Source organism: Bos javanicus, chromosome 3 (assembly GCF_032452875.1).
Source record: "Bos javanicus breed banteng chromosome 3, ARS-OSU_banteng_1.0, whole genome shotgun sequence".
Taxonomy (NCBI): Eukaryota; Metazoa; Chordata; class Mammalia; order Artiodactyla; family Bovidae; genus Bos; species Bos javanicus.
Window position 1 is genome coordinate 9,916,407 of NC_083870.1, and position 26,380 is coordinate 9,942,786.

General features: G+C 48.8%; 1 protein-coding gene across 4 annotated transcripts in view; it reads left to right on the top strand.

Moving 5' to 3' along the window:
- The first annotated feature begins 508 nt into the window (after positions 1-508).
- CFAP45 (cilia and flagella associated protein 45) overlaps positions 509-26,380 on the top strand; it is a 29,307-nt gene continuing 3,435 nt past the window's right edge. Inside the window, exons 1-10 of one of the 4 annotated variants that reach the window (XM_061401977.1) lie at positions 509-610; positions 6,258-6,383; positions 9,220-9,356; positions 11,606-11,750; positions 12,078-12,248; positions 13,436-13,614; positions 15,658-15,787; positions 20,320-20,466; positions 22,904-23,017; positions 23,614-23,807. In XM_061401977.1, coding sequence (XP_061257961.1) covers positions 608-610; positions 6,258-6,383; positions 9,220-9,356; positions 11,606-11,750; positions 12,078-12,248; positions 13,436-13,614; positions 15,658-15,787; positions 20,320-20,466; positions 22,904-23,017; positions 23,614-23,807 — 1,346 coding nt within the window. In that variant the 5' untranslated portion in view covers positions 509-607. Of the gene's footprint in view, positions 611-6,257; positions 6,384-6,470; positions 6,853-9,219; positions 9,357-11,605; positions 11,751-12,077; positions 12,249-12,880; positions 12,910-13,435; positions 13,615-15,657; positions 15,788-20,319; positions 20,467-22,903; positions 23,018-23,613; positions 23,808-26,380 lie in introns of those variants that run through there. The other 3 variants (XM_061402005.1, XM_061401986.1, XM_061401996.1) reach the window with 3 other exon arrangements.

Sequence of the window (26,380 nt, forward strand, 5' to 3'; positions counted from 1 at the left end):
AAGTCAACATTTTAAGGAACTGCTCCTTAAACTACATACATATCCTCACTGCTGGAAGTCCTTTCTTTGGTCAAACCAGACTGCTGTTTTGAGTTGTTTCGGGGGATCCTGCTTGCTTCTCTGCAGACTAAATTCTAACCAGGGTTTGGCTTGGCTCCTCACACTGGGGCAACGGTAACCATGGTAACCTAAATGGGGAGTAGGGGGAAAATCGTGAACCTTGGCCTGGCTCCTGGAGGGGCTGGCAGCAGTTAGACCCGGACCCATGCTAGGCCCTTGACAATTTGGATCTTGACCTAAGAGTTCAATCAAAGCAAAGTGAAGAAGAGCGGGGCGCTCCAGAGAGGGTCATTCTTTCAGAGAGAGGGTTCCCTGCTTCAGCGCCGGCGGGAATGGACACAGGCAGAGGCTCGGATTCCTGAAGCCACTGCGCTCGCCCCTCCGCCAAACTGGAACGGAGAGGCGGGGCCGGGCCGGGCCGGGGGCGGGGCCTGGACCCAGGAGCGCGCGTTCTTGGTTACTATGGTAACGCGTCAACACCCTGAGCGGAAGTGGTGCTGTGGGCTGCAGACGCGGTGGAGGCGCCGAGTTGGGGCGTGCGGCTGAGATGGTGAGGTCCCGGGTGTGGAGAACCTCGGATGGGGACCTCACGTGTTTTCAATTGTGTTGGGGTTCTGGGCGGGGAAAATGAGGATCTGCGGGGCGAAAAGAAGTTGGGTATGGGGGTCAGAAGGTCCAGGAACAGGGATGACAGCCCTAGAAGAGGTTAGGGAAGTCCGGAGGGGGATCCAAGAGAGAAATAAGGAGTGGGATCGATCGCGACTGAAAATGTAATCTGGGGCTGAGCCGAGGAGCTGGAAAAGTGCTGTCCCAATCCTCATCCCCCTCCCATCTGGCTGTGGATTGTGGGATGTGATGTGAAAAAACCACTGGTGAGGAGGCCAGATAACAGGTTATGTTCTGCCTATATGGACCTATGTGCAAAAGAGACACCAGATGCCCGGGTGGAGAGCACACCCAGGAAAAGGACAAGCCTTCGTCTTTGTTCAGTTGACAGGTGTTACAGTTAAGTCAGGGAAACTCCACACTGCCCTGTGCCCACCCTGTTCCAGCTGCGTTCCAGCTCTGTCTTGATGGATTTGAGCTGAACACTCAGGATCTCAGGACACGTGGCACTGCAGTTTTGAAAGGGCTGCACTCTCTGTGTGCAAAGTCAGGGCACCATGTCTGACTAGTAGTGCCACAATATGTAAGTCACCTAATGTCCCCGAACCCCAGTTTTCTCTTGTTATTGGGGGTCTGGGTCACTCATAGGTACTCAACAAACATTTGCAAACGAATAAGTGAATGAATGAATAGGGTACCAGATTTGAAAGTCGCTGGAAAGGGATTGGGGCTTCCCTGATAGTTCAGTTGGTAAAGAATCCACCTGCAATGCAGGAGACCCCAGTTGAGGGATTGAGACTGGTCTAGCAGGCCTGCAGTTCCCTGGGGTGGACAGGATGACATGAGGGTTTGAAAGGACAGCATGCCTGGGAGAAGGAAAGAAAGTAGTGTCTGGGATCCAGGGAGGATGGTGTGGTCCCTAAGGGATAAGTGAGGTGGGGCAGAGGGTAGGTGTTGGAGCCTTGGGTTACTGGAAATAACCTTAGAATTTCCGGGTGCACACCCTATGGCAAAGGTAGCTCCTTCAGTGTACTTGTGGACACACTTCATGCTCAGAGGTCACTCTGCTTTTCTGGGACTAAGTGTGGTTCAAATTCAGGGTCCCCAAGTTGGAGTTTCTAGAAGAGCTTTGTTAATGATAAAATCAACAAATCTCTGGAGGAGAGCAGTTCCCAACTTCTGAGGACTCTCTGCAATGTTGCAGCAGGGGTCTCCTTTCACTTATGCTTTTTATGGTGCATATTTATCCCTGGATCTCCATATTTATCTCCACCCGGGGATCTAGTGTCTCTTTTGCACGTAGGTTTGTGGGCCCAGTGCTATGTCTGTGAGGTCCTAGCATTGCACTTGGCATCTAAGGGCTCACAGGAAGTGTTAGTTCCCTTTTTCGCCTCTTTCGAAAATGTCTTATCTCCAAGTCAAATGAATCAGTGAGTTGCACCTGTTTAGACTTGTGGGCTTCAGCTCACCCAGATCAGGGATTCCCCATCCAAGGGCCACTCAGAGTGGGGCTTTGGTTTGTTGACTGAGCCCTTCTGAAGTCCCTTGGAGAGGACAGGGCATATGGGCACCTTTGAGAAGTAGTGGGTCAAGTTAGTGATCTCTGACCTTTGGCAGGCTAGGGGTGTGTGTGTGATGCTACTTACTAGCTTTTCAGGCTGTTTGGAGGAGTGGGGAGACAGGGTCACAATTAGGCACACCACTAGGACCCTTACAAAAATAATAAATAACATCCCCCAGAAGGAGGGACAGGGCCTCAGTGTTGAGTAGGATGTCATCTTCAAATGGTACCCCACAGATGGCCAAGCTGGTTGTATTTGAGGAGAGGGAGGACCTGAGTGAAAGGCAAGATGCCTGGTACATGGGCATCCCCACCTTCTTCGTAACCAAAGTCTACAGAAAAGGAGGTAGAATCAGGTCAAGAGCGTGAAGCCGGTGGTGAACCTATGTGTGAAAGAAACTAGATCCCTGAGTGGAGAGCACACCCGGGAAAGGACAGGTCTTCGTCTTTGTTCAGTTGCCAGGTGTTACAGATACACCAGGGAAACTCCACGCCGCTCTGTTCCAGCCCCGATCCAGCTCTGTCTTGCTGGAATTGAGCTGAACATCCCAGATCTCAGGACATCTGGAACTGTAGCTTTTTAAGGGCTGCACTCTCTGTGTTCAGAGTCAGGGCACCAGGTCCACTGCTTTGTTTTGTAAAAATAGTGCCCCCTTCCCCTATCTCAGCCATAAAGAGAGTTACCTTTTCAATGCAGATCATTATTCAAAATGAGAAATACCTTAAGATGCTAATGCTCACCTGAAATTACTGTTAAACATTTTGTGAACTTCTTTCAGTGACACATTTCGGTTTCATAGGAGCGTTTTTACGGCAATACTTGCATATTTCATATAATCTACTTTCTTTTAAACTTGATACATTAAGGAGATCACCCTGCGTTTATAATGATGTGAAAATCGTATTCTGGTTAACCAGTTAATCTTTCTGCATCAGAATCTCTCCTGGAGCCCCCAGCAGGGGCTGAATTCTTACAGACATAGGATGGGATGCTATTTGAAGAGATAAGGCATCGGCTAGGTCACCAAAAGGAAAATATAAAGGTTAGGGCTGGCATCTTTTTCTGTCCCAATCCTCTTCTTCCCCAATCATCCTTGTCCCCTCAAAGGTCTTTCCTTTCCTACCAGAGATGCCTTCCCTCAAGGAAGATGAGCACTCTAGGCACAGCTCAGCTTCTTGGGGATATTTATAATTTGTTAAGTCATGCAAGAAATAAAACCAGCCCTTCACCTCCTGGAAGAACCTCTTGGCTACTGCCTCTGGCCCAGAGGGATCTAACTTTCCATTTCTGCTTGTTCCTTCATTTTTTCTAGTACTTTTACACAGTGACCTCCCTAATCCTTCTTGTTGCTTTTGGCAAAACTGGTTATTCTAACCCTGGTGTAAGGCTTGTGGCTTCAAAGTCAGCATTTCCCCAGTGAGGTTTCTCAGCCACCCAACCCCAGAGCTCAACGCTTCCTTCTGCTCTGCCAAGCGGCTGCTTTTCTGTGGTCATCATCTGTTTTCCTTCCTCTGTTCTGACTTCGAGGCTCAGGCAGTCGAGTATTTCTTGTGTGACTTCCTCTTGACCTGGGTGCCAAGGGCGTAGGAGGGAAGTGACACAGTCCCAGCGCTGGAGGATCCTACAGTCTGGTGGGCACCCGAGCCTGAGGGGAAGGCTGCAGGAGCCCTTGGAAAGAAGCAGGAAAACAAACGCAAAACAACAATAATGCTTTCCATCTGTGCTCCAAAGCCTTTTCATGTACGTTATTTTCCCCAGCGCAGACCACATACGTGATGTGGAAAATGTGGAGTGGTGGTGTATTCTGGAAAGGCTTCTGTCTCAGTCTGGTCTGCAGACCCCAAGAGGTCGTCTTGCTTGGTTTCATTCATTCGTTCTTCAGCAAATGCATATCGAGGTCCTGCTACATCCAGACTCTGCACCTTTCCTCTTGGAACTGACACCGTCTCTTGTGATCCAATGCCCTCATCATTTCAGGTTATTCCTTAAGCTTTGCCTCAGTCCCACCTGTTGTGGATTCTAGTCATTCCTTCTTATTCTATTTTTGGTGGAAAGGGGAGCTGTTGCTCCCCACTCTCCATGTAATAACCCTTCAGAGTCTGTTATTAGGCATCCTTGGGGCTCCTGTATTTACCTTTCATGAATTAAAGCTTTTCTGCTCTGCTGTATTGGGGCTGACAGAGGCTGTAAAGCAAGGCGCCCTCTGTGAGCCTTCTGCTGACTGTGCCAGGCTGGGAGGGAAGGGCACACACAGCCATGCTTGTTGTGTGGAATGGAGCCAGCCGGAGAATAATTGCCCAATTTGGTGCGAAAACCTGCCACAGGTGGAACAGGTGCTGCAGGGAGTTCTCTGTGGTTATGGCGGATTAGAGAGAGCATTCAAAACATATCGCCCAGTGTTTAGTGACCTGGAATTCATGGTCATTTCCCTGTTCACCCTGTCCCCCTGATGGCTGCTCATTCCCAGGGTTGGTCGACCTGACGCGTCCAGCCCTTTGCACCAGGGTCTTCCATCTCCGAGAACTGCAGGAGATGGGGGCTCCTCCAGAATGAGATTTAGGGTAACCCTGGAGTTGTCCCACAGTCCTCACAGAAACCGCCCCCTGGAGACAGACTTCTCTTTAGGCTGAGCTGAAGTGGGACTGACCTTGGGGAATGGAGGTTGTGTTAGTCAGGGTTCTTGGTTATAAACAACAGAGCCAGAACTCCAATTTAGGGAGAAGGGAATGTATGGAGAGGATTTTGGAGAGTGCACAGAGTTCACGCCAAGGCTGGGCAGCTAGGCTTGGAAAATGAAAACACACAGGAACTGCAGCCAGAACTGAGGCTCAGATCACAACCCGGCACTGGCCTGGCAAAGACCCTTGATGCCACCCCCAGGGCTGGCACTTTATCGTGGCAGCTGCTCCTGGCGCCCTTATCAGCACTGCCCCAGACACAGGGAGTGACTGCCACTGCTGCCTTTGTCAGAAGGGGTTTCCATGTTCCCCTCTTACATCACTAGTTCCCTATTCATTGTCAGGCTTGGGGGATCTGATGGCTCACCTAGGTCCTTTGCCCAGGCTTGGAAGGCAGCTGTCTGATGTTTTCAGCTTCTACGCTCGGAGATGATCCCTGTCTCTTTCAGCTCATTAGATGGGAGAGACAAGGATCCAACCTAGAAGAGTACTGGATGGCTAAAAACTGACTCATGCGTGTTCAAGGGGTTCCCCCAGTGGCTCAGTGGTAAAGAATCTGCCTGCAATGCGGGAGACGTGGGTTCGATCACTGGGTCAGGAGGTTCCCCTGGAGGAGGGCATGGCAACCCACTCCAGTATTCTTGCCAGGAAAATCGAGTGTAGCCTGGCGGGCTACAGTCCATGGGGTCGCAAAGAGTCCAATATGAATGAAGTGTCTGAGCATGCATGCACGCACATGCACATTCAAGCAGTTCTGAGAGTGAAAGAGCCTCGTGGTGGACACAGCTTCAGGGTGGACCTGTTTGCCTGATTGTAGCTGGTAGTCGTTCATCCACTGAAGTTTATCAGGCACCTGCCGGCTGTGTGCAAGGTGCTTTTCAGCGTTACTGTCCTCGGGTCCCTACCGTAACCTTGTGAGATGGTGGGGACATGGAGGAGGTCAGATGGTAGCATCAGCTGTGAAGGGGGCTTGGTGTTCAGATGACGAGGTTGGAGGTGACGACACTGCCTTTCTGGAGAGGACAGCCCATGTGGCCTCACAAGAGACTGCTTGCGGGAAACGAGAACTGGGCTGACACTGAATCATCCTCCTGCCCGCCTTCCTTCCCTGCTGTGCAAGGGCTTGGACTTCTTCAGCTCAGAAACCTCAAAAGTCCTCCTTCTTGCTGGGCTGGTGTCCAGGGAAGCCACTGCTCCTGTAGGGCGTCTCCTGTGTTTCAGGATTTACCCAGGTGCTTTCCCATACACCCACCCAACCTTCCCTCAGCATGGGCTGGCGAAGCGTCTACCTTGCCTGGGGTGCAGATGGTGGTCGGTACTGATGAGCCCAAATTTCTGCCTCTCCCTGCAGCCATTAAGCACAGCTGGCGTGCTGAGCTCTGCCTCTACTGCTTCCAACAGGTCAAGGAATAGGCCTCGCTATCGGACCAAAGCCCTGAGCTCCGAGGTGGATGAGAGCCTTTTTGGAGCTATCAAGGTAACCGTGCCTCAGTCCCTCCAGGGAGCTGTCACCAGGAGCTTTGTGACCTGAACAAAGCTAGCTCTGGACAGGTCACTCCCTCTCCCAGGGAACTCTCAGACTGAGGGCAGTGGGGGTTTCTGCGGCTCCAGTGGACAAGCTCAGACACTCTGTGGGGCCCATGTAAACAGGCCACCTGGCTTCCTCTGCCCTTGAGATCTTTACATCTGTGCACCATTTGAAGATCTGTTATAATGCTGAAGGGAGGCTCAACTGCTGAACCTTCAGTGTCTGCTCTTTGCTCAGAGAACGCCCTGTGATGGAAACGTTTGAGTGCCAGTGGCCCAGGCTTGCAGATATAGAACAACATAATTGTTGTTCAACATAATCCCCCCTCCATCCAAGAATAGCGCAGAGTAGAACACAAATCATCCTTCTTTCCCAGTTGCTCAGCTGAAACAATTACTTTGCTTTGGAAAACGAGCAAGTAAATATTTATTTGCAAATATCAGCCAGTCCAAGAGGCTGATGACTAGAGAAGGAGAGCCAGAGAGTTACTTGGAGTGATCTTGGTTACACATGACATTCAGAAGGTGGGAAGGGAGGAGAGAAAGAGAATGAGATGTAGAGAGAAGAACGGTGAGAGATCGAGAAAGAAAAGGGACAGTGGAGTCATTAAGAGAGTAAATCCTAAGAGTTCTCAGCACAGAAAAATTTTGTCTGTTTTTTTAAAATTTTGTATTGATATGAGATGATGGTTGTTCTTTAAACTTACTATGATTATCACTTCATGATGGCAAATCAAATAGTTATGCTATACCTTAAACCTAAACAGTAGGGTTGTCTAGTCAAGGCTATGGTTTTTCCAGTGGTCATGTATGGATGTGAGAGATGGACTGTAAAGAAAGCTGAGCGCTGAAGAATTGATGCTTTTGAACTGTGGTGTTGGAGAAGACTCTTGAGAGTCCCTTGGACTGCAAGGAGATCCAACCAGTCCATCCTAAAGGAGATCGGTCCTGGATGTTCTTTGGAAGGACTGATGCTAAAGCTGAAACTCCAATACTTTGGCTACCTCATGCGAAGAGTTGACTCATTGGAAAAGACCCTGATGTTGGGAGGGATTGGGGGCAGGAGGAGAAGGGGACGACAGAGGATGAGATGGCTGGATGGCATCACTGACTCAATGGACAGGAGTTTGAACTCCAGGAGTTGGTGATGGACAGGGAGGCCTGGCGTGCTGCGATTCATGGGGTCTCAAAGAGTCAGACACGACTGAGCGACTGAACTGAACTGAAACAGTAGGTCAACTTTGTCCCAATACAACTGGAAGGGAGAAAAAAGAGAGAAAAAAGTAGAGGAAAGGGAAAAAGAAGAAAGACACCAGTAGTGGTTTAAGCACTGGCGTGAACACCACTGGCTGCAGGTGGACCAGGGAGAGAAGAGGTGATGTCTCCCCTTTGTTGCAGTTCAGTTGCTAAGTTATGTCCAATTCTTTGTGACCCCACGGACTGCAGCACACCAGGCTTCCTTGTCCATTACTATCTCCGGGCGTTTGCTCAAACTCATGTCCATTGAGTCAGTGATGCCATCCAACCATCTCATCCTCTGTTGCCTCCTCCTCCTGCCCTCAATCTTTCCCAGCATCAGGGTCTTTTTGATGTCTACCCTTACCCTTCATTCTTCTCATTGTGAATTAAAAAGGACTTTCCAGATTGTTCCAGATGGGTGTCTTTCTGCCTTTAGAAGCTGTTTCCTATTGACAAGGGAAAGAATCAAAGCAATTCAATTTCGCTTACACTCATGTTGTTTATTTGTCTTGAGTCCATGGGGACTCTTCTAGCTAAAGTGAAGACAGGTTTGGAAATGGCCGACTTCTCCAGATTTAGTCCTGCCGGCTTGCCAGAGAGGGCGGCTGACACACAGCCTATTCCTGGTTCAGTCTTTTGGGCTTATTGTTGGACCAGAGTCTCGGAAGCCTCCTAGCCGTCAGCAGAGGGCAGAAGCGGCCTGTGACCTGACTGAGTTGAGCCGCTGGGAGGCAGAGATGGGCGCCAGGTGGCAGCAGCATTCCGGGAACGGGTGTGCACAGAGCCGGCCTCCAGACTGGACGGACCTCCACCTGAGCCGTGCCCCTGCCTCCACTCAGGATCGCAGACACTGTGTTCCTGATAAGTGAAATCCTCTCCTGTGTTAACAATTCCCTGAAACTAATGATTTCATTTTCTCGTTATCTAACTCCTTCACGGTCAGAAAGTTGAAAAAAACTCATGTATCTAATTTGTGTTTTCTTTGCTGAATTCTAACTCACTGACTGCCTCACCATATTAGATTTAAGGGCAGATCCACCGGGCCATATTTCTAACTTACCCCATAGGGCTTTTTTTCGGGGGGAATCAAAGTAAATGAATTAGAAAGGATTAAAAATAACAAATATCATAGATTGAATGTGTCCCTAAGGAACTGTATGCTAAAGACCCTCGATGTGGTCCAGGAGAGCGAATTAGTTTTTCTTTTGTAAATGATGGGGGGAGAAGAACGAAGAGACCCCAAATTTTCATTCCTGATGGTTTCAGGTTAGGAATGGACACACACTAGCAAACCTCTCCCTGGGCCTCCATCCCTCTGGGAGTATCTGCACGAGTTATAGAGAAGCCTTGCTTTCAGAAGAGCTGGTCGGTACAGAGCACATCTGGCCGCCACGCTGCTTGCTCAGTGCCCTGGCTACTCTGGGTGCTCCTGCAGTCTGGGCTCCAGCTGATTTCCCCTGACGCTGGATGGGGTGCAGATGCCACCCTCCGCTAACCAGCAAGAAGTGGGGTGACCAGCTTCTAAGCTGCCCTTCCTTACCCCCCAGCCCCTGACCCGGAGTGACAGCCCCATCGTGCTGCTCCGAGATAAGCATGCCATTCGGAAAACTCTCACGGCGCTGGGCTTGGACCACAAGCCGGAGACCATCCAGCTCATCACCCGGGACATGGTCCGGGAGCTAATGTGAGTACCCAGGGCACGGAGCCCTTCTGTGAGGACCTGTGTGGGGGGACGGGGAGCCCACCTGGTCTCGTCCTGTCACTGTGGACCCCACCTCTTTCCTATCCATTTCCCGCCTTTGGTTTCTTGGTTCTCGTTTCTTCTCCATTTTGACCTGCTTGTCCCCGCCTTGTATCTATTCCTGCCACTGCCCTTGATTCCCAGCTACTGGCTCCTGTGGGTTCTATGGGGCTGGTAGAGGGTAGATGCTTGGGGAGGGGGGTCCCTTCTGAGCCCTGAATAGTGCACTTGGTCGGGGAAATGTCCAGATGAGTCACTTCCTTCTGGCCAAATCCAGAATCTGAAGCAAAGGAAAAACTGACCAGATGCCTAATTAGTCCCAGGGCTTCTTCCCAGGCTCTGAGGCCAGAAGAGGAAATTCCCCAAAGCTCTGGGGTTCCTTTGGGATTAGCTCAGCACGGCTTCCTGACTGGAGCAGCTCCCTTGCTTGGGCCCCTTATGTGGGGTTAGGCCCAGCTCAGTCACATGAAGGGAGCCAACCCTGTCACTCAGAGGTTTAGCTCTTCTGCTGGTGCTCCATTCTCTAAACTGTTCTTCCAACTGTGGCTCCACTCACTAAAAACTTGAATTCCCAGAAAATGCATCCTGTGTCGCGATCTGGGGAGGCACGGCTGGTCCACAGGTCCAAGAGCACCGTCTGGTCAGCTCTGGTGTTGAAGGACCAGATGCGGTAGCAGCCCTGCAGACACGCTTGTGGCCCAAGAAAGGGCTCCTTCTCTTTATTTATTTGTGTATTTAGCTGTGTCGGGTGTTAGTAGGGGCACACGGGATCTTCCTTGAGTCCTGAGGGATGTCAGGTTCCAGTGTGCGCAGGCTCAGTAGTTGTGGTGTGCTGGCTTAGTTGCTCTGCCAAATGTGGGATCATAGTTCCCAGCCAGGGAATGAACCAGCGTCCCCTGCATTGCAAGGCAGAGTCTTTTTTTTTTTTTTTTAATTTATTGTTAATTGAAGGATAATTGCTTTACAGTATTGCATTGGTTTCTACCAAACATCCACATGAATCAGCTATAGGTTTACGCATGGCCTCTCCCACTTAAACATCCCTCTCACCTCCCTCCCCATCCCACCCCTCTAGGTTGTTACTAAGCCAAAGCAGATTCTTAATCACTGGACGACCAGAGAAGTCCCAAGGGCTCCTTCTTGGACTGGTCCAGTCCTAAAGACACGTTGGAGGTGAAGTCTCGGGTAACTTGTCAGGGTTCTGAGAACAGCTTGAGATGCTGTCTCAGATTCACATCATTCCTGGTCACTCCAGATCACAGGCTGTTTGGGGCCACAGCACCCAGGGGAACACAAGGTCTTGGCTAAGCCTCAAGGGCACTTACTCATGTGTCCACCTCCTGGACACCTCTCCCCAGCCGGTTTTACGGGATGAGGTTTCACTTCCTGCCTCAGACCATCTGCGTCTGTTTGCCATGTGCCTGTTAGACGCCTCACCCAGAAGCAGCTTTATGCCCACTCCTCTGCTCCATCTCCAATGTATGTCATCTGTTTGTAATCATTATAATTACCTATTGGTTTGTTGAATGCGTTGGGCAGCTAGAAAAGTCTGTAGACATGTCTCTGGCTATTGTTGATTTTAATTAATATTTAGGGTTCAAAGCTTCCCTCTGGGCTGGAGGCACAGGGATGGTTTCGTTTCTCACTGGCCTCCACTTCATCCTCGCTGGGCGTGCCCTTGCCCTTTTTATGTCATTCTTGAGGAATCATCTGTTTTAAAAGTTCAACGTGGCAGCTTTATTTTGAGTCCTCACTCTGTGCCCAGTGAGTGCTGGGCCAGAGACCGGGCTGCCCATGGGGTTACGACAGAGCCTGAATCCCGCAGGAGCTTGTGATCTAGCAAGGCAAACAGATGTTGCCCACAACACAGGCAGGGACAGCGGAGGGGAGGAGGTGGGTGTGTATGGGTACATGGGGGCGGGTGCAGAGGAGGTAACGTGTGACCTGGACCTTTTAGACAAAGTCCTTAAAAATGTTCCTTTTTTAAGCCGGTAATGCTACTCTACCCTTGCCTGAGACCGCTTCTCCCCAGTGGACCCATTCTGCTGTCTCTCCTGCCTGATTCTCTGAGGCAGGATGGGCAGTGATGGGGGTGGGGTAGAGAGCAGAGCAGCCTGCAGAGTAGTGCTAAGAGCTCCCCCCCGGCCCCCACCGCACACCCCCTGCCTAATTTTATTCATTCTTTGTGTCAGCATTCCCACCAAGGACCCTTCCGGGCAGTCCCTTATCATGAGCCCTGAGGAGTTTGAGCGGATCAAATGGGCATCCCACGTCCTAACCAAAGAAGAGCTCGAGGCCAGGGAGCAGGCCTTCAAGAAGGAGAAGGAAGCCATTGTGGTACCTACCCCCACCCCATCTTTGCAGAGTGGGGGTTGAAGAGAAGGGCTGGGGAGAGGCCGGCCTCCCACAAGACTGGGAGCTTTAGTTAGGGGACCCTGAAGTAAGGTGTGAAAGTGCTAAAGATGTGTTACAGAATAAAGATCTGGTGGGAGCAACTGTGGGGCCAGGGGAGGGGTGAGGACACCAGGCTGGGAAACCTCTGGGCTATGACAGTGTGATGGGGTGATGTGAAACTCATCTGAGGTCACCCACAGCAGCCAAGCTAGTGCCCAGGGCACGGAGCACTGGAGTAAGTCCCCACTGATTCCAGCGTGGCTCCCGTAGGACACGGTGACCACACGCAAGAAGATCATGAAACAAAAGGAAATGGTTTGGAGGAACAACAGGAAGCTCAGCGACCTGGAGGAGGTAGCCAAGGAGAGGGCCCAGAACCTTCTGCAGAGAGCCAACCAGCTGCGGATGGAGCAGGAGGAAGAGCTGAAGGATATGAAAAAGGTGGGCTCTCCATGCTCCTTCCCTCCACTCATCTCTCTCTCTTTTTTGACCTTGCCTCTCAGTGTGCAGGATCTTAGTTCTCTGACCGGGGACTGAATTCATGCCGTGTGCAGTGGAAGAACAGAGTCCTGAGCACGGGCCCACCAGGGAATCCCTCCCTCCTCTTATCTGTTATTCACACGCCTGAAAGCATGGGCTAGAGATGGGGTGCAGGGTTGAAAGGTGAGGGGCTGGCCTTGGCAGGCGAATGGAATAGATTGGGTCGGGGAGAGCTGCACCTACGGAGTGCCTGCTGTGTGACCTTCAGCAAGTCACTTGCGCTCACTGAGCCAAACTTTCTTTGTTTGTGAAATGAGGGTGGCGAAACTACTAAGCAGCATTATTAGGATGAAATATGCTAATATACGGGAGATACTTTGCGAACTGCGGGTTGAAAAATACCTGTTGTATCTTTATCCTGCTAGTTCAATTCTGGCCACATACGATGGTGCAGACAATGGGGTTGTTTTTGTTGTGCTCAAAGTGCTTCCTTTAGCCAGAGCATAAAGACCAGAGGCTCATTTGAATTCCATTGTGTTACTCATTTGCATGTCGTTCACTTCCTGGCCAAATGAAAAATGCTGACTCCCCAGCCTCTTCATCCAGAGTTTCTGTTTCTCAGGTAAATCTTCTCTCTTTAATGCTTCCTTTTATTTTCCAAAGCTTTTACTCCACAGCTCTTATTGATTGCTTGTGATTTTTTCATCTCCTTATGTGTCAGGTTGGGCTCTTTTAGCTTAAAAATCTAGTGGCTTGGCCTCTGCAATAATGTTTATTTTCCTAAAGAGTAGAATGGGGGTGGGTCTTCATTTGAGGTTCAGGGGTCCCTAAGGGGACCATGAACTTCTAAAGTTTTATGGAAACTTTGTGTGTATAGATGTAAGTGAATTTTATGGAGGAGAAGACCCATAGCTTTCATCTTATTCCCAAGAGTGATCCATGACCTCCCACCTCTACCGCAAACACTAGACCCAATACCCTGAAAGATGCTATTGCTTTTCTGGGCTTGTGAGCACTCTTAATGGGATTCTGCTCCCATTTCTCCCCACTCCAGCTTCCACATCCCTGTGGTACATCACTCCACTCCCCCCAACCATCCCCATCCTTACTCCCAGACCTAGTACCACAAGTTCAATTCCACTCTCCAGATCATCCTCAATGCCAAGTGCCATGCCATCCGGGATGCCCAAATTCTGGAGAAGCAGCTGATCCAAAAAGAACTGGATGCAGAGGAGAAGCGGTTGGATCAGATGATGGAGGTGGAGCGGCAGAAATCTGTTCAAAGGCAGGAGGAGCTAGACAGAAAGAGGAGAGAGGAGAGAATCCGGTAAAGAGGTGGTTTTGACATTTCCCTCTTTAAGTCTTTTCCATGTGTCTTTAGGTCCATATAGCCTTTCAGAGAAGAAGGACATGAGAAATGGTCATTATAATCCTTTGTTATTATCACAAAACTTTTATGGAATGATTCAGAAAGCCACAGAACTTCTTTTTTTTTTTTAATTTTTATTGTGTATTGAAGTATAGCCAATTAACAAACAATGTTGTGATAGTTTCAGGTGAACCACGAAGGGACTCAGTCATACATATACATGTATCCATTCTCCCCTAAACTCTCCTTGCATCCAGGCTGCCACATAACACTCAGCAGAGTTCCATGTGCTATATGGGAGGTCCTTGTTGGGTATCCATTTTAAACACAGCGGTGTGTACATGTCCAACCCCAAACAACTGTAGAACGTCTTAAAGCTTGTTTCTAAGATCACAACAGGTGTTTCACAATATGGCCCTTATTCACCCTCATTTTGCATCATTTCTTGCCATCCATTCTAGGAGGCTTTCCTTCATGTCCCCCAGCATGCCAGGTCTTCATATAATCTCATTATTTTTTGTTGTTCCCTCGGCTTTGAATACCCTCTCTTTCTTTTTTTCCTCTCCCACCCCGGAAAATGCTCTCTCTTCCTTCATAATGTGGCCTTGCTATCCCCTCCCCTGAGAAACTTCCCTGACTCCACTGGGCGAGCTTTGAGCCTCCCTGCTCTGGGCCCCCTACACTGTGTTAGTGGTCTGCCATGCCCCTCTTTGCGCTGTGGCTCCCTGACCCTCACCAGGCTGTATGCTCACTGAGGGCAGGGTCCCTGTCTTGTTTCTTTGGCTTCTGACCTACCAGAATGTTTGGACTGTAGTAAATGCCTAATACAAGTTAGGATGAATAAATTCAATCCCCTCCAGTTTGCAGGAGAGGACAAGTCCCAAAGCAGATAAATTATAGAATCATAGTGTCCCAGATTTAGAATGCCAACCATATAATGCAAGAATTACCCCTATAAACAGTCCTTGTACCACACTGAGTGGCAGCTCTGTCTCCCCATGTGTATTCTGTTCTCTTGAGCCATTCATCTGTGTACTGCTAGCAGGTACTGGTCCATACAGTAGGCTCCCATGAAAAGTTCATTTCAGGGCTAAATGGCTCTTCGTCTTTTGCACGAACAATTCCAATGAAGGGGAAATCCCTGCCTTCTTAGGCAGCTCTAATGATTTGACCTGGTCCTTATACTGGGTCTAAACCTGATTCCATGTAACTCTTTCTGCTCGTTGCTCTAGTGTATTTCATTTGGAGTCACGAAGCCATTCAACAGTACTATCTGAATGTCAATGTCATACTCCTTCCCGTAGATACTTGTCCTCCTCTGCGTCTTCTCCCACTCTCCCAGCCTTTACTCAGAGATCATGGGATCTAGATGCTTCCAAGGTTGTTGACATCCCAATAATGCAGAGGGAGTCACTGGCTGCACTGACTCTAGAATCTGGTTTCTCTGCTTTCTATTGTTGAGCAAGGGTGCTACTGAGTGTAGAGAATTCCTCAGACTCAGCCCTGTACACCAGCAGCCGATGGTCTTAAAATATGAGATTGGATATAAGAAGGACAGTTAGCTAACTAGGCATGGTAGATGGAGTGGGACGACAAGATACACTGGCTGAGAGCAGATGCTCCGGAGAAAGGAGTTACTGTGGGCTTCTTAACTCTGGGACATCAGCTTGGGAAGGTCACTCCCTCTGATTACTCTGGGAAGTTTTGGGAGGTGGTAGGATTTCAGAAGACCTCAGGTACTGAAAAGAGAAGGTGTCTTATGATATGGGCACAGTCTTGGACAAACAAATGCAGGGCGGGAATCTCAGGAAGGGTGAGCCCCCAGAATTAGGAGCTCGGAAGAGAAAGGACTGACCCCGCTCATGAAACATAGTGGTATTTAGGGGGCATTCACCACGTTGTCCCTACAATACCTCCCATTGTGGGTGTTATTTGGGTGGAGGTTAGAACAGAGACCTGGGCTCTTGGTTTCTAAGACACCGTGGCACTGTTTCTTCTCAGAGGAAGACGGCACATTGTGGAACAGATGGAAAAGAACCAGGAGGAGCGATCGCTGCTTGCTGAACAGCGGGAACAGGAGAAGGAGCAGATGCTGGAATACATGGAAAAGCTCCAAGAGGAGGATCTGAGGGTAACTGGGCTGCACAGATCATGCCAGGTTCTGCCAGCAACAGCAACAAGCCCTCCACACTGTGGGGCTGGAGCGTGTGCGCTGACGTTCCGTCAGACACATGTTCGTTTCACAACATCGTCACCGCCAACTTTTCATTGCCGTATGAAACACTTGTTTGGCCGAGGCCTCGTGGGGATGAGCAGTGATTTGGATACTGTCCCTGCCTTCCTGGGACTTGGGGTCCAGGATTGACATATCCGTGTGAATGGACACACCAAGGAAAGATATTGTGGCATGCTTTGCACGAATAAACATAGGGATGTTTTATGGTCTTCCCTCAATTATCTTGGGATATTGTACACTTTGTACATGAACAGCAGCTGTCTTTTAGTTCCAGGCTGCCTGCTGTTGCCTCACCCAAGGTATGTTGCATCCCAGTGTCATTAATTGTATGGACAAGCCGAAACTTTTTACCTGTTAGCCTAACTAAAATTAGTAGGCATCTCCATTGCATAAGAAATAACATAGCTGCTCGAACTAAGTAGGTTTTAAAAAATCCCCTTCTGTTGGTCTTATTGGATCTTTTGCAATATATGAAAGCCCCTGGCTCAGAGACGAGGTACATGGCCAGCATTTGGAGCATTTATTCTTTTCCCCCTTAATTTTTTACTTTTGAAAAATTTTGCACACATAGACACGTTGAAAGAACTGTACCACACCCATCAGTGCTTCACCTATATGTAATGATTGTTAATTCCATGGAGCTGCTTGTCTCTTTTAGATGTATATACGTATTTTGCTATTATTAAGCTATTTGAAAGTAAGTTTCCCATATCTTGACACTTTGCCTAAATGCTTCAACTTGTATCTCTGAAGCACAAAGACATTGGCTTACTTGTCAGCAGTACCATTATCACATCCCCCCATCAAAATTTTGAGTCCGACGATTCTACAATATTATTTAATATTTAATCTACATTCAAATTTACCCAGTTCCAAAAATGTATTTTCCGTGGTTTTCTCTCTTCCAAACCAGGATTCAGTCAGGGATTGAATCTTCAGGATTCACACACTGTATTCACCTAAGTCTCTTTTGATCTGGCAGAGTTTCCTTATCCATTCATTAATTTTAAGAACACTGATATTGTGAAGTACTCAGGCCAGCTGATTTGAAGAATGCCCCACATTCTGATTTGCCAGGTTATTGCCTAATGGTGCATTTAACCCACAGAACATGTATTCTTTCATTGTTCTCCTCTTCCCCCATGTTTATGATGACTGAGTTGTCATCTCCCAGTGCACTTGATGGTGAGGAGTGACAGGGGGCCTGGATGGGTCTCTTGGGGACCTCATAATTATGAAGGCTTCTCAGAGCACCTGCTGGCTAAGGTACGGTGTGAGAAATGGGAGGCAGATCACTGGATGGCTAGGGGAGATGAGGGGCAGGCAACTTTGTAAGCTGCTTGAGAAGGGGACAAACAAGGCCAAGAAGACAGACAAGACCTGGCCAAGCTCCTGGTTCAGGAAAGGGCCAGAAAGGACGGGTCTGGGCTAGACATGCAGAATACTGGAGAATCCAAATTCTCCAGTGGGCTCATTGAGGGGGCTTTCCAGGTGGCTCAGTGGTAAAGAATCCACCTGCAATGCAGAAGATGCAAGTGATGCCACAGGTTCGATCCCTGGGTTGGGAAAATCCCCTGGAGGAGGGCATGGCAACCCACTCCAGTATTTTTGCCTTGGAGAATCCCATGGACAGAGGAACACGGCAGGCTACGGTCTATAGGGTTGCACAGAGTTGGACACAACTAAAGGGACTGAGAACACACACACGGGCTCATTGAGAGAGTTCCAGGTGTCACTGAGTCAACAGTTACTCAGGTGTTATGTCATTGTCCTTTTCCTGTCCTTCTAGGCACTCCCTGAGTCTCCAGGAAGTATTATGGAGCAGAGATAGAAACCTCTGCCTCACCAGTTTAGAACGGCATTAACTCTTTGCGAACAGTGCATGGAATTCTCCAAGCCAGAATACTGGAGTGGTAGTCTTTCCCTTCTCCAGGGGATCTTCCCAACCCAGGGGTCAAACCCAGGTCTCCCACGTTGCAGGTGGATTCTTTACCAGCTGAGCCACCAGTGAAGCCCCCTGGTGGTGCAGGGACAGTTTTTCCCAGCTTGCTAGCAAGATGCAGAGAGTGTCGGGAGTCAGTGTGGGGTTGCTTTGCAATGGCTTCAAAGATGAGAAACAGGGAAAGTTCTTTGGTTTCTTGAAAATGAAATGAACCCACAAAAACAAACCAAAAAAAGTAAATAAGCAAAGAAGTAAGTTAATGAATATATGATTATATGTGTGTCATAGATCAGAAGTCAGCAGCTTTTCTAGCTTTGAGGGTCAGTGGGTTTAAATACTGCCTTCAGACGGTAAAGAACCCACCTGCCAGTGCAGGTAGACCTAAGAGACATGGGTTCGATCCCTGAGTTGGGAAGATGCCCTGGAGAAGGGAATGGAAACCCGCTCTAGGATCCTTGCCTGGATAGTCCCATAGACAGAGGAGCCTGGCGGGCTGCAGTCCATGGAATTGCAAGAGTCAGATGAAGGATTAACACTTTTGCTTTCACTCTGAATACCAATGTCAGGCCTAAAACTGATGGGGAAAAAAAGGTAAGAAGGAAAAGAAGAAAGGGAGATGAGGAAGAAAGGCTGTGGGAGTTGGAGCAGCAGGACAGGGACTGTGGAGTGAGCCAGGAGGCTCGTGCGTGGAGTGAGCCAGGAGGCTGAGGGAATGCTGGCAGCCATGACTCAGGCACCACACGGACCTGGCAGGAGGCAGACAGCACTGTGCTTTTCTGTTCAGAGGCTCCCTGGAGGAAGGGCCCTGAACAGGGCAGCGAGCCAAGCTGGGGGAGGGCCAGCAGCGTTGCCTGGGATGCGTTAGGGCAGAAACTGGGAAGACTAGTGGGGGTTAGTCTTCGAAGAAGTGGAGATGGCTGGGAGCAGTGTGGGAGGTGGGGTGAGTTGATGGGTACGAGAGTTTGAAGCAAGGAGTCCAAGTTTGAGAGGATAGGGAGGACCCAGCACACGATCCCAGTGCCCCCCTGCATCAGGGCCTGGGGATGTGCTCAGAAGTGGTCTGACCACTGGGAGCTTTCAAAGGCTCCCATCCCATTCAAAGATGATGAGGACTCTGATCTCCATTACTCATTGTGCTTCTGAGATTTTTTTTCCCTTTCTCACTTGCCTCTCACCTTCTTCCCCATCTTCTCTGCCTCATTATTGAGTATTTGCTGTTTTCCTCTCAGTATTAGGAAAGAGAAGACATGTGACACGTGGTCCCTGTCCTCTGGCTGGGACAGAATGAACAACTCAGGAAGTTGGTGGGCCCCACAAAGCAGCATCTAATCAAATCCCAGGAGGTATATCACCATCCTAGGTGCAAAGGGAATTCAGAAATGCAGAGAGAATGAAAACTTGGGGCAATCAAGTCAGAGTTCCAGAGACAATTGGAACTTTAATTAAGATAGACTGGGTTCCAAAATTGTGGGCTCTGGAGTTTATTAGTTCTATGGTCCTGGGCAAGTCACTTAAACTCTGGGCCTCAGTTTTTCCATTTGCATGAGAAAGATCAGTTCAGTTCAGTTCAGTTCAGTCGCTCAGTCGTGTCCGACTCTTTGCAACCCCATGAATCCCAGCATGCCAGGCCTCCCTGTCCATCACCAACTCCTGGAGTTCACTCAGACTCATGTCCATCGAGTCGGTGATGCCATCCAGCCATCTCATCCTCTGTTGTCCCCTTCTCCTCCTGCCCCCAGTCCCTCCCAGCATCAGGGTCTTTTCCAATGAGTCAACTCTTCGCATAAGGTGGCCAAAGTATTGGAGTTTCAGCTTTAGCATCAGTCCTTCCAAAGAACACCCAGTAACAAGACCTAATTTTCAGGGTTTGGGGGTCCACTTAGGTATTAGAGGTAGGTTATATAAAGTTATGTAAAGTACTTTCTATTCATAAGAATAGACTTCCTTGAGACTTGCCTGGTGGTTCAGTGGTTAAGACTCTGCATTTCCACTACAGAGGGCAAGGTTTCCCTCCCTGGTCGGGAAACTAAGATACTGTGGCATGGCCAAAAAAGGGTACTCAGTTAGTGTCATACTTTATTATTTTAATTATCATTATTGAACAGAGACCAAAAATTTGGGTTAGAATAGGAGAAGGGAATTGAAGGCAAGAGGAAAACATTATGAACAAGTGATAGGATTTTGCTTGACACGTGGGAGACACGGAGTAGAATTTTAAGAGCCTTTACTCCTTGAGACTGAATAGAGATCAACAGTGTCAAGGCTTCCACAAAGTCAAGGTGGATGAAGACTGTTAAGGGCTGTTTGGCTAGAAGAGGTCATGGACGATCCTGGAAAGAGTAGTTTGAATCAAGGCCAGTAATGAGAGCTAGACTGCAGAGCGTGCATCTCTCTCCCTGCCTCCATCCGTGTCTCTCCATCCTGGTAGGCCAGTATCTTTCTGTCTCTCTTCTTCTTCTCTGAGGCTCTCTCCCTTTGGTGGCAGGACCTGGAACAGAGGCACCAGCAAAAGCTGAAGATGCAGGCTGAGATCAAACGCATCAACGATGAAAACCAGAGGCAGAAAGCAGAGCTGCTGGCTCAGGAGAAGCTGGCCGACCAGATGGTGATGGAGTTCACCAAGAAGAAGATGGTAGGGACCCGCCTTCTGGTGCCTGGGACTTCTGAGCAGGAATGGAATGTCTGTCTTAGGGAGGGGCAGACATGAGTCCTGAGTGAACTCAACAGAAGGCAGCCACGTCATCAGCCTGAAAATTTACGTCCTTAGTTCAAGGGCCTGGCTTCTTTTTCCCTTTCTACCTGGCCAGTCTCCTTGTTCATTACCAGAGAATAGCCTGCAAAGGACACCCTAATTAGCGTGTTACCCTTGTTAACACCTTTGATTGGAAGTTGGGATGAGGGTCAGGTTCAAGCAGGGAAGAAAATTAAAACAATTGGTGAAAGTGGAGATTTTGTGGATTCCTCATGACCTGGATAATTATATCTCCAGTAATTATGAGTCAGCTGCCCCGTAAATTTCTTGCGAAGATTCTTATCTTGGGCATCCTTTACTTGGTGCTAGATTTGGAAAGCAGAGCCTTCAACCACACTGTGGAGCAGAGAGCAATGCATGAGAACAGTTCCAGGGAGATATGCAGCTCGTGAATGCGTTGATTCTTTCTGGGGCGATGGCATGATTGGGGTCTATGAGGAATGGAGGGCAAAGAAAAGCTTTTAGACATGGTCTAGATGGAGTGAACATGGATTTCTGTGAGAAGAGAAGGGAGGACAGTTATTCAATTCCTCATGTGGTAGTCCTGTCTCCCCTCCTAGCTTCGAGGTTCTGTGACGACACCACACTTCTCTAAGGAAGTCTTACTGGAGGAGGGTGTGGGTACAATTGGAAAAGCCATGTTTGATATACCTCAATACTCCAAATGCAAACCACAGAAAATGAAGCTCAACAAAGCTTGTTTATTGCTTCTGGCTTCTTCATTGAATGCCAGGTATATGCAGGGAACAGTGAGAATGCAAGACTTGGAACATGGGTTTCTGCATAATAACGATCATGCCGCTAACCATTTATCAAGTGCTTAGTCTGTGCACGGGCTCTGTGCTAAGTGCTTTGTGTGTGTTGTCTCATCTAATCACTCACTTCTTGCAACCTAGTAACTGAGTGATGGAAAAGATCCTAAATGCCTCAGAGTGTCCAGTTATCAGACTAGGCTGAACATACCTAGAATAATATCATGTACCTCATATGGATGTCAGCAACTGTTCCTGAGTGGATGATGGTGGTGATAATAAGCCAGTCACGTGTAGGAGTTGTGAACAGGTCTATTGGCTGCAGCAGAGAGTCTCTGGTGGTTGTGATGGGAAATGAGGTGGTGAGATGATGGAGAGCTGAGAGCAGTTGTTGGGGAGGCCTTGGACCTTGAGCAGCGCTGCAAGTGTGGAATGATGAGGAACTGCCCTAGATTTCTGACCAGGAGAGGACAATGTATGACCTTCATACCAGGAAAGGTCATTAGCAGAAGGAGCTGAGAGAGGTGGAGACTGGCAAAGGGATTGGGCACTTGGGCACGACCACAACCCACCATAAGTCTCCAAGGATATCACAAGCCCCTCCCTGACCTCACAGTGGTCTCCACTCTTACAGCTGAGGCTGCCCCTAAAGGCTGCCCTGAAGGCAGAGATTGCTGGTGGAAGCCTCCAGAGTTCCCTGCCCTGCCGTATAGGGCAACGCTGAGCAAAGAGACCAGCTTGACACACATCCAGCCATGCACACTTCACAGCAGATAACTCACTGCGGTGCACAGAAGTCTAGACAGGTAGAACAAGGCTAAGGAAGATTCTCTATGGGATGATCACATTTCCACCCAACTGAAGCCATTCGTCTTATGACTACCCCAGAATATGGAAAGCTTTTAGGGATATGTCTGCTCTTTCAGAGAAGTGGCAAAGGGAACTAATTTTGATGGCTCAGTCCTTAGGTAACTGCCAACCGCTGGGGGGACTGGACATCACATGGCTGGCCATTTGCCCAAGGACTAATGAGATAACTTCCACCTGCTGTACTTTATAAGCCAGGCAGGAAGCCACAGTTATTATTTCTAAAAACTTGGCCCAGAGGCCTTGCAACTTGGAAATTGTGAAGTAGAGGACAGAGCATGAAGTCTGGGCTCACTTGTAGGTGAATCTGTCTGGTGGTTTACAAGCTGTGCAGTCTTGGACAGGACCCTTGAATTTTATGAGTATTAGTTTCTTCATATTGAATATCTATCTCATGAGACATTGTGAGAACTCTCTGGGATATTACCAGGAGAACACATTTTGTAAGCAGTGAAGCTTCTTACAAATGCTGATTAGTTTCATAGCTATGCATTGCTAGTCATGTTGCCCTACATTAAAAGGAGTCATACAATTATCCTTCAATTAAAAAGCAATTATCCTTCAATTAAAAATAAATAAATTTAAAAAAACGGAGTCAGGGAGGGGTAGGGGGCATACTGAACAGACAGGGGCTCAGTTTCTTTCTGCAAGGCTGGGGCAGATGGGAGCCATTCTATGAGATCTTTTCTTCCTGGCAGGCCCGAGAAGCAGAGTTTGAGGCTGAGCAGGAGAGAATCCGGAGGGAGAAAGAGAAGGAGATTGCCCGCCTGAGGGCCATGCAGGAGAAAGCCCAGGATTACCAGGCAGAGCAGGTACCTGTTCGATCTTGGCTTCCCTCAGCCCCTCACACCCCCTTAACTACTCCTTTGACAGCCTGTAAAATGGCCTCGAGGGTGAGGGTATAGAAGAGAGGATGCAAGGTACCTCGACTTCAGCAGTTTGAGGATGGAGGGGTGGGCCTGCTCCCACACCTATGGCAGCAAGCATTGAGGAGTGCATTTCCTGCCTAACATCCAAGAGAAAGTTTTTGGCTGCCACATAAAGAACTTTCAACCTTAACTATTGAAATGTGTCACGGGAGGAGGAAACTGTGGCATCTCCATCATTAGCAGTTTTTAAAATTAGAAGCAATTGCAGGACTGCCTGGAGCTGTTTGAGGTATAGGAGAAGGACTGGGATAAGCTGGGGGTGGGGGGGGGGAAGGACAAGATGACCCTTCAGGGTGTCTTCTGACCTGAAAGTTCTATGACAGGTTTCCGTTTGTTCTCTCGTAGCATAACCTTGTTGCTAGAGAAATTCCGGAGGCTTCTCGAAGCAGGCTGGGTCAGCTGGAGCAGGCGTCTTCCTAAAGGGACCTGAGGGTGTTTTTCACGCCCTCACTGGCCTCCCCCACCCTCTCCTTTCCCAGGATGCCCTGCGGGCCAAGCGCAATCAGGAGGTTGCCGACAGAGAGTGGCGCAGAAAAGAAAAGGAAAACGCACAGAAGAAGATGGAAACAGAGGCCAAGCTGCGGAAAAGTCGACTAGAACAGGTGGCTTTCAAGGAGCACACTCTGGCTGTCCAGGTGCAACGGGACCGGGATGAGTTCGAGAGGATTCTCCGGTAGGAGGGGCTGGGACCCTCGGCTTCCTTTCCGAGTGCTGTGGCAGGGACGGTCCGTACAGGGTGGACAGGTGCTTTCTGGCATGTCCGTAGACAGATGCACAGCCACCTTGACTGCGGTCATGTGGGGCATTCTACCCAGATGGCTGATGGAAATATTTCAAAGACACTTGAGCCAAGAGTTTTATTAGAGAATGGAAATGTATTAATAGCGCCTGGAAGTGTTTAAGGAATTGGGGGTTATTGGGATTATTTACCCAGGAGCATATCTGAGGTTATTGATATTTCTCCTGGCAATCTTGAGTCCAGCTTGTGCTGGAATAACCTCAGATATGCAGATGACACCATCCTTATGGCAGAAAGTGAAGAGGAATTAAAAAGCCTCTTGATGAAAGTGAAAGAGGAGGGTGAAAAAGTTGGCTTCAAGCTCAACATTCAGAAAACCGAAGATCATGGCATCTGGTCCCATCACTTCATGGGAAATAGATGGGGAAACAGTGGAAACAGTGTCAGACTTTATTTTTGGGGCTCCAAAATCACTGCAGATGGTGATTGCAGCCATGAAATTAAAAGACGCTTACTCCTTGGAAGAAAAGTTATGACTAACCTGCTGCTGAGTCACTCCAGTCGTTTCCGACTCTGTGCGACCCTATTGATGGCAGGCCACCAGGCTCCCCCGTCCCTGGGATTCTCCAGGCAAGAGCACTGGAGTGGGTTGCCATTTCCTTCTCCAATGCATGAAAGTGAAAAGTGAAAGTGAAGTCACTCAGTTGTGTCCGACTCTTTGCGTCCCCATGGACTGCAGCCTACCAGGCTCCTCCATCCATGGGATTTTCCAGGCAAGAGTGCTGGAGTGGGGTGCCATTGACTAACCTAGATAGCATATTGAAAAGCAGAGACATTACTTTGCCAACAAAGGCCCATCTAGTCAAGGCTATGGTTTTTCCAGTGGTCATGTATGGATGCGAGAGTTCGACTGTGAAGAAAGCTGAGCACCAAAGAATTGATGTTTTTGAACTGTGGTGTTGGAGAAGACTCTTGAGAGTCCCTTGGACTGCAAGGAGATCCAACCAGTCCATTCTGAAGGAGATCAGCCCTGGGATTTCTTTGGAAGGAATGATGCTAAAGCTGAAACTCCAGTACTTTAGCCACCTCATGCGAAGAGTTGACTCATTGGAAAAGACTCTGATGCTGGGAGGGATTGGGGGCAGGAGGAGAAGGGGTCGACAGAGGATGAGATGGCTTGATGGCATCACCGACTTGATGGACTTGAGTTTGAGTGAACTCCAGGAGATGGTGATGGACAGGGAGACCTGGTGTGTTGTGATTCATGGGGTCGCAAAGAGTCGGACACGACTGAGTGACTGAACTGAACTGAACCCAGGAGCATTAAAAGTATGAATAAAGATATAACTCTGGGCCCTTCTACCGTCTCTGTCTCCATGTTCCTCAGCAAGTTTGGGCTGAAACTGCAGCAGGAGAGGTTGAGGACAGAGAGAGAAGAACTCACACGCTCTGGGTTGCAAGTCATCAGAGCAGGGCTTTAAGGGACGTCTTTGCCATTCGTTTGACAAATATATATTAAGCACATAAATTCAAGGCTCTGTGCTGGATGCTGTGGTGTTGATGTTAGAGATGAATAAAACACCATCCTTGCCCGTTCATGTAGGAAGGATATTAGGGACTCATATCTGGATGGATCTCACCTGTATGCATCCACCTTTCCTGCCTCACCAGCTCGTTATCCTTTTACTTTTGTTCTCTCTGTTGGCTCAGTGATGATTCCAGCTGTAAGTGGAAGTTAAGTGTTCACATCTCGCACTGTCTCTGTCTCCCTCCTCCTCCCCCAAGGCAGCCAGCAGTCTCAGTGGCTCTACTTTCTACTAGTTAGATCTGCCACCACCAGACCGGGCCCCTGCGGTGTTCTCCTAGCTCTAATTGTTTTGGCCTAACTGGGAAAGACTCACCTCTTACTCTGGTTCAGACTGTATAAGATTAAAAAAATAAAAAAAGGAAACAAACTGGGGAATTCCCTGGTTGTCCAGTGGTTAGCACTTCGGTGCTAACAGAACTTCACTGCCTTGTTGGGGAATTAAGATCCTGCATGCTGTGAAGTGCAGCCAAGCTTAAACCAAAAAAAATTATACAAATAAAGGAAACAAACGAAATTTGAATTGCGGCAGAGTGGTACAAATTGCAGAAATTATGCTCAGATAGGTAGAGATTGAGTGGAGCAGCCCGAAATTATGCTCAGATAGGTAGAGATTGAGTGGAGCAGCCCAGCTTTCTTGGTCTACATGCTCTTAGTCCTTCTTGCTACTGCCCCAGTTAGTTGCATGCCAGACCAGGCCCCTGGATCCCTGGGCAGAGACAGAACAGTCTATAGGAATTGTCGTCCTTGCTGGAGCCAAGTTCTTGGACTTGTATGGGACTGTGGACCCTCAGCCTACCTCCATTGGCTGTGATGTCCTTTGGCTTTGTAGCTCTCCTTGCCCTCAAGGGTCATGCCATGGTCTCCAGATATCTGATAAAGATGCCAGTTTCCTTAACGGCCCCAAAGCTTCTGCTCCTGC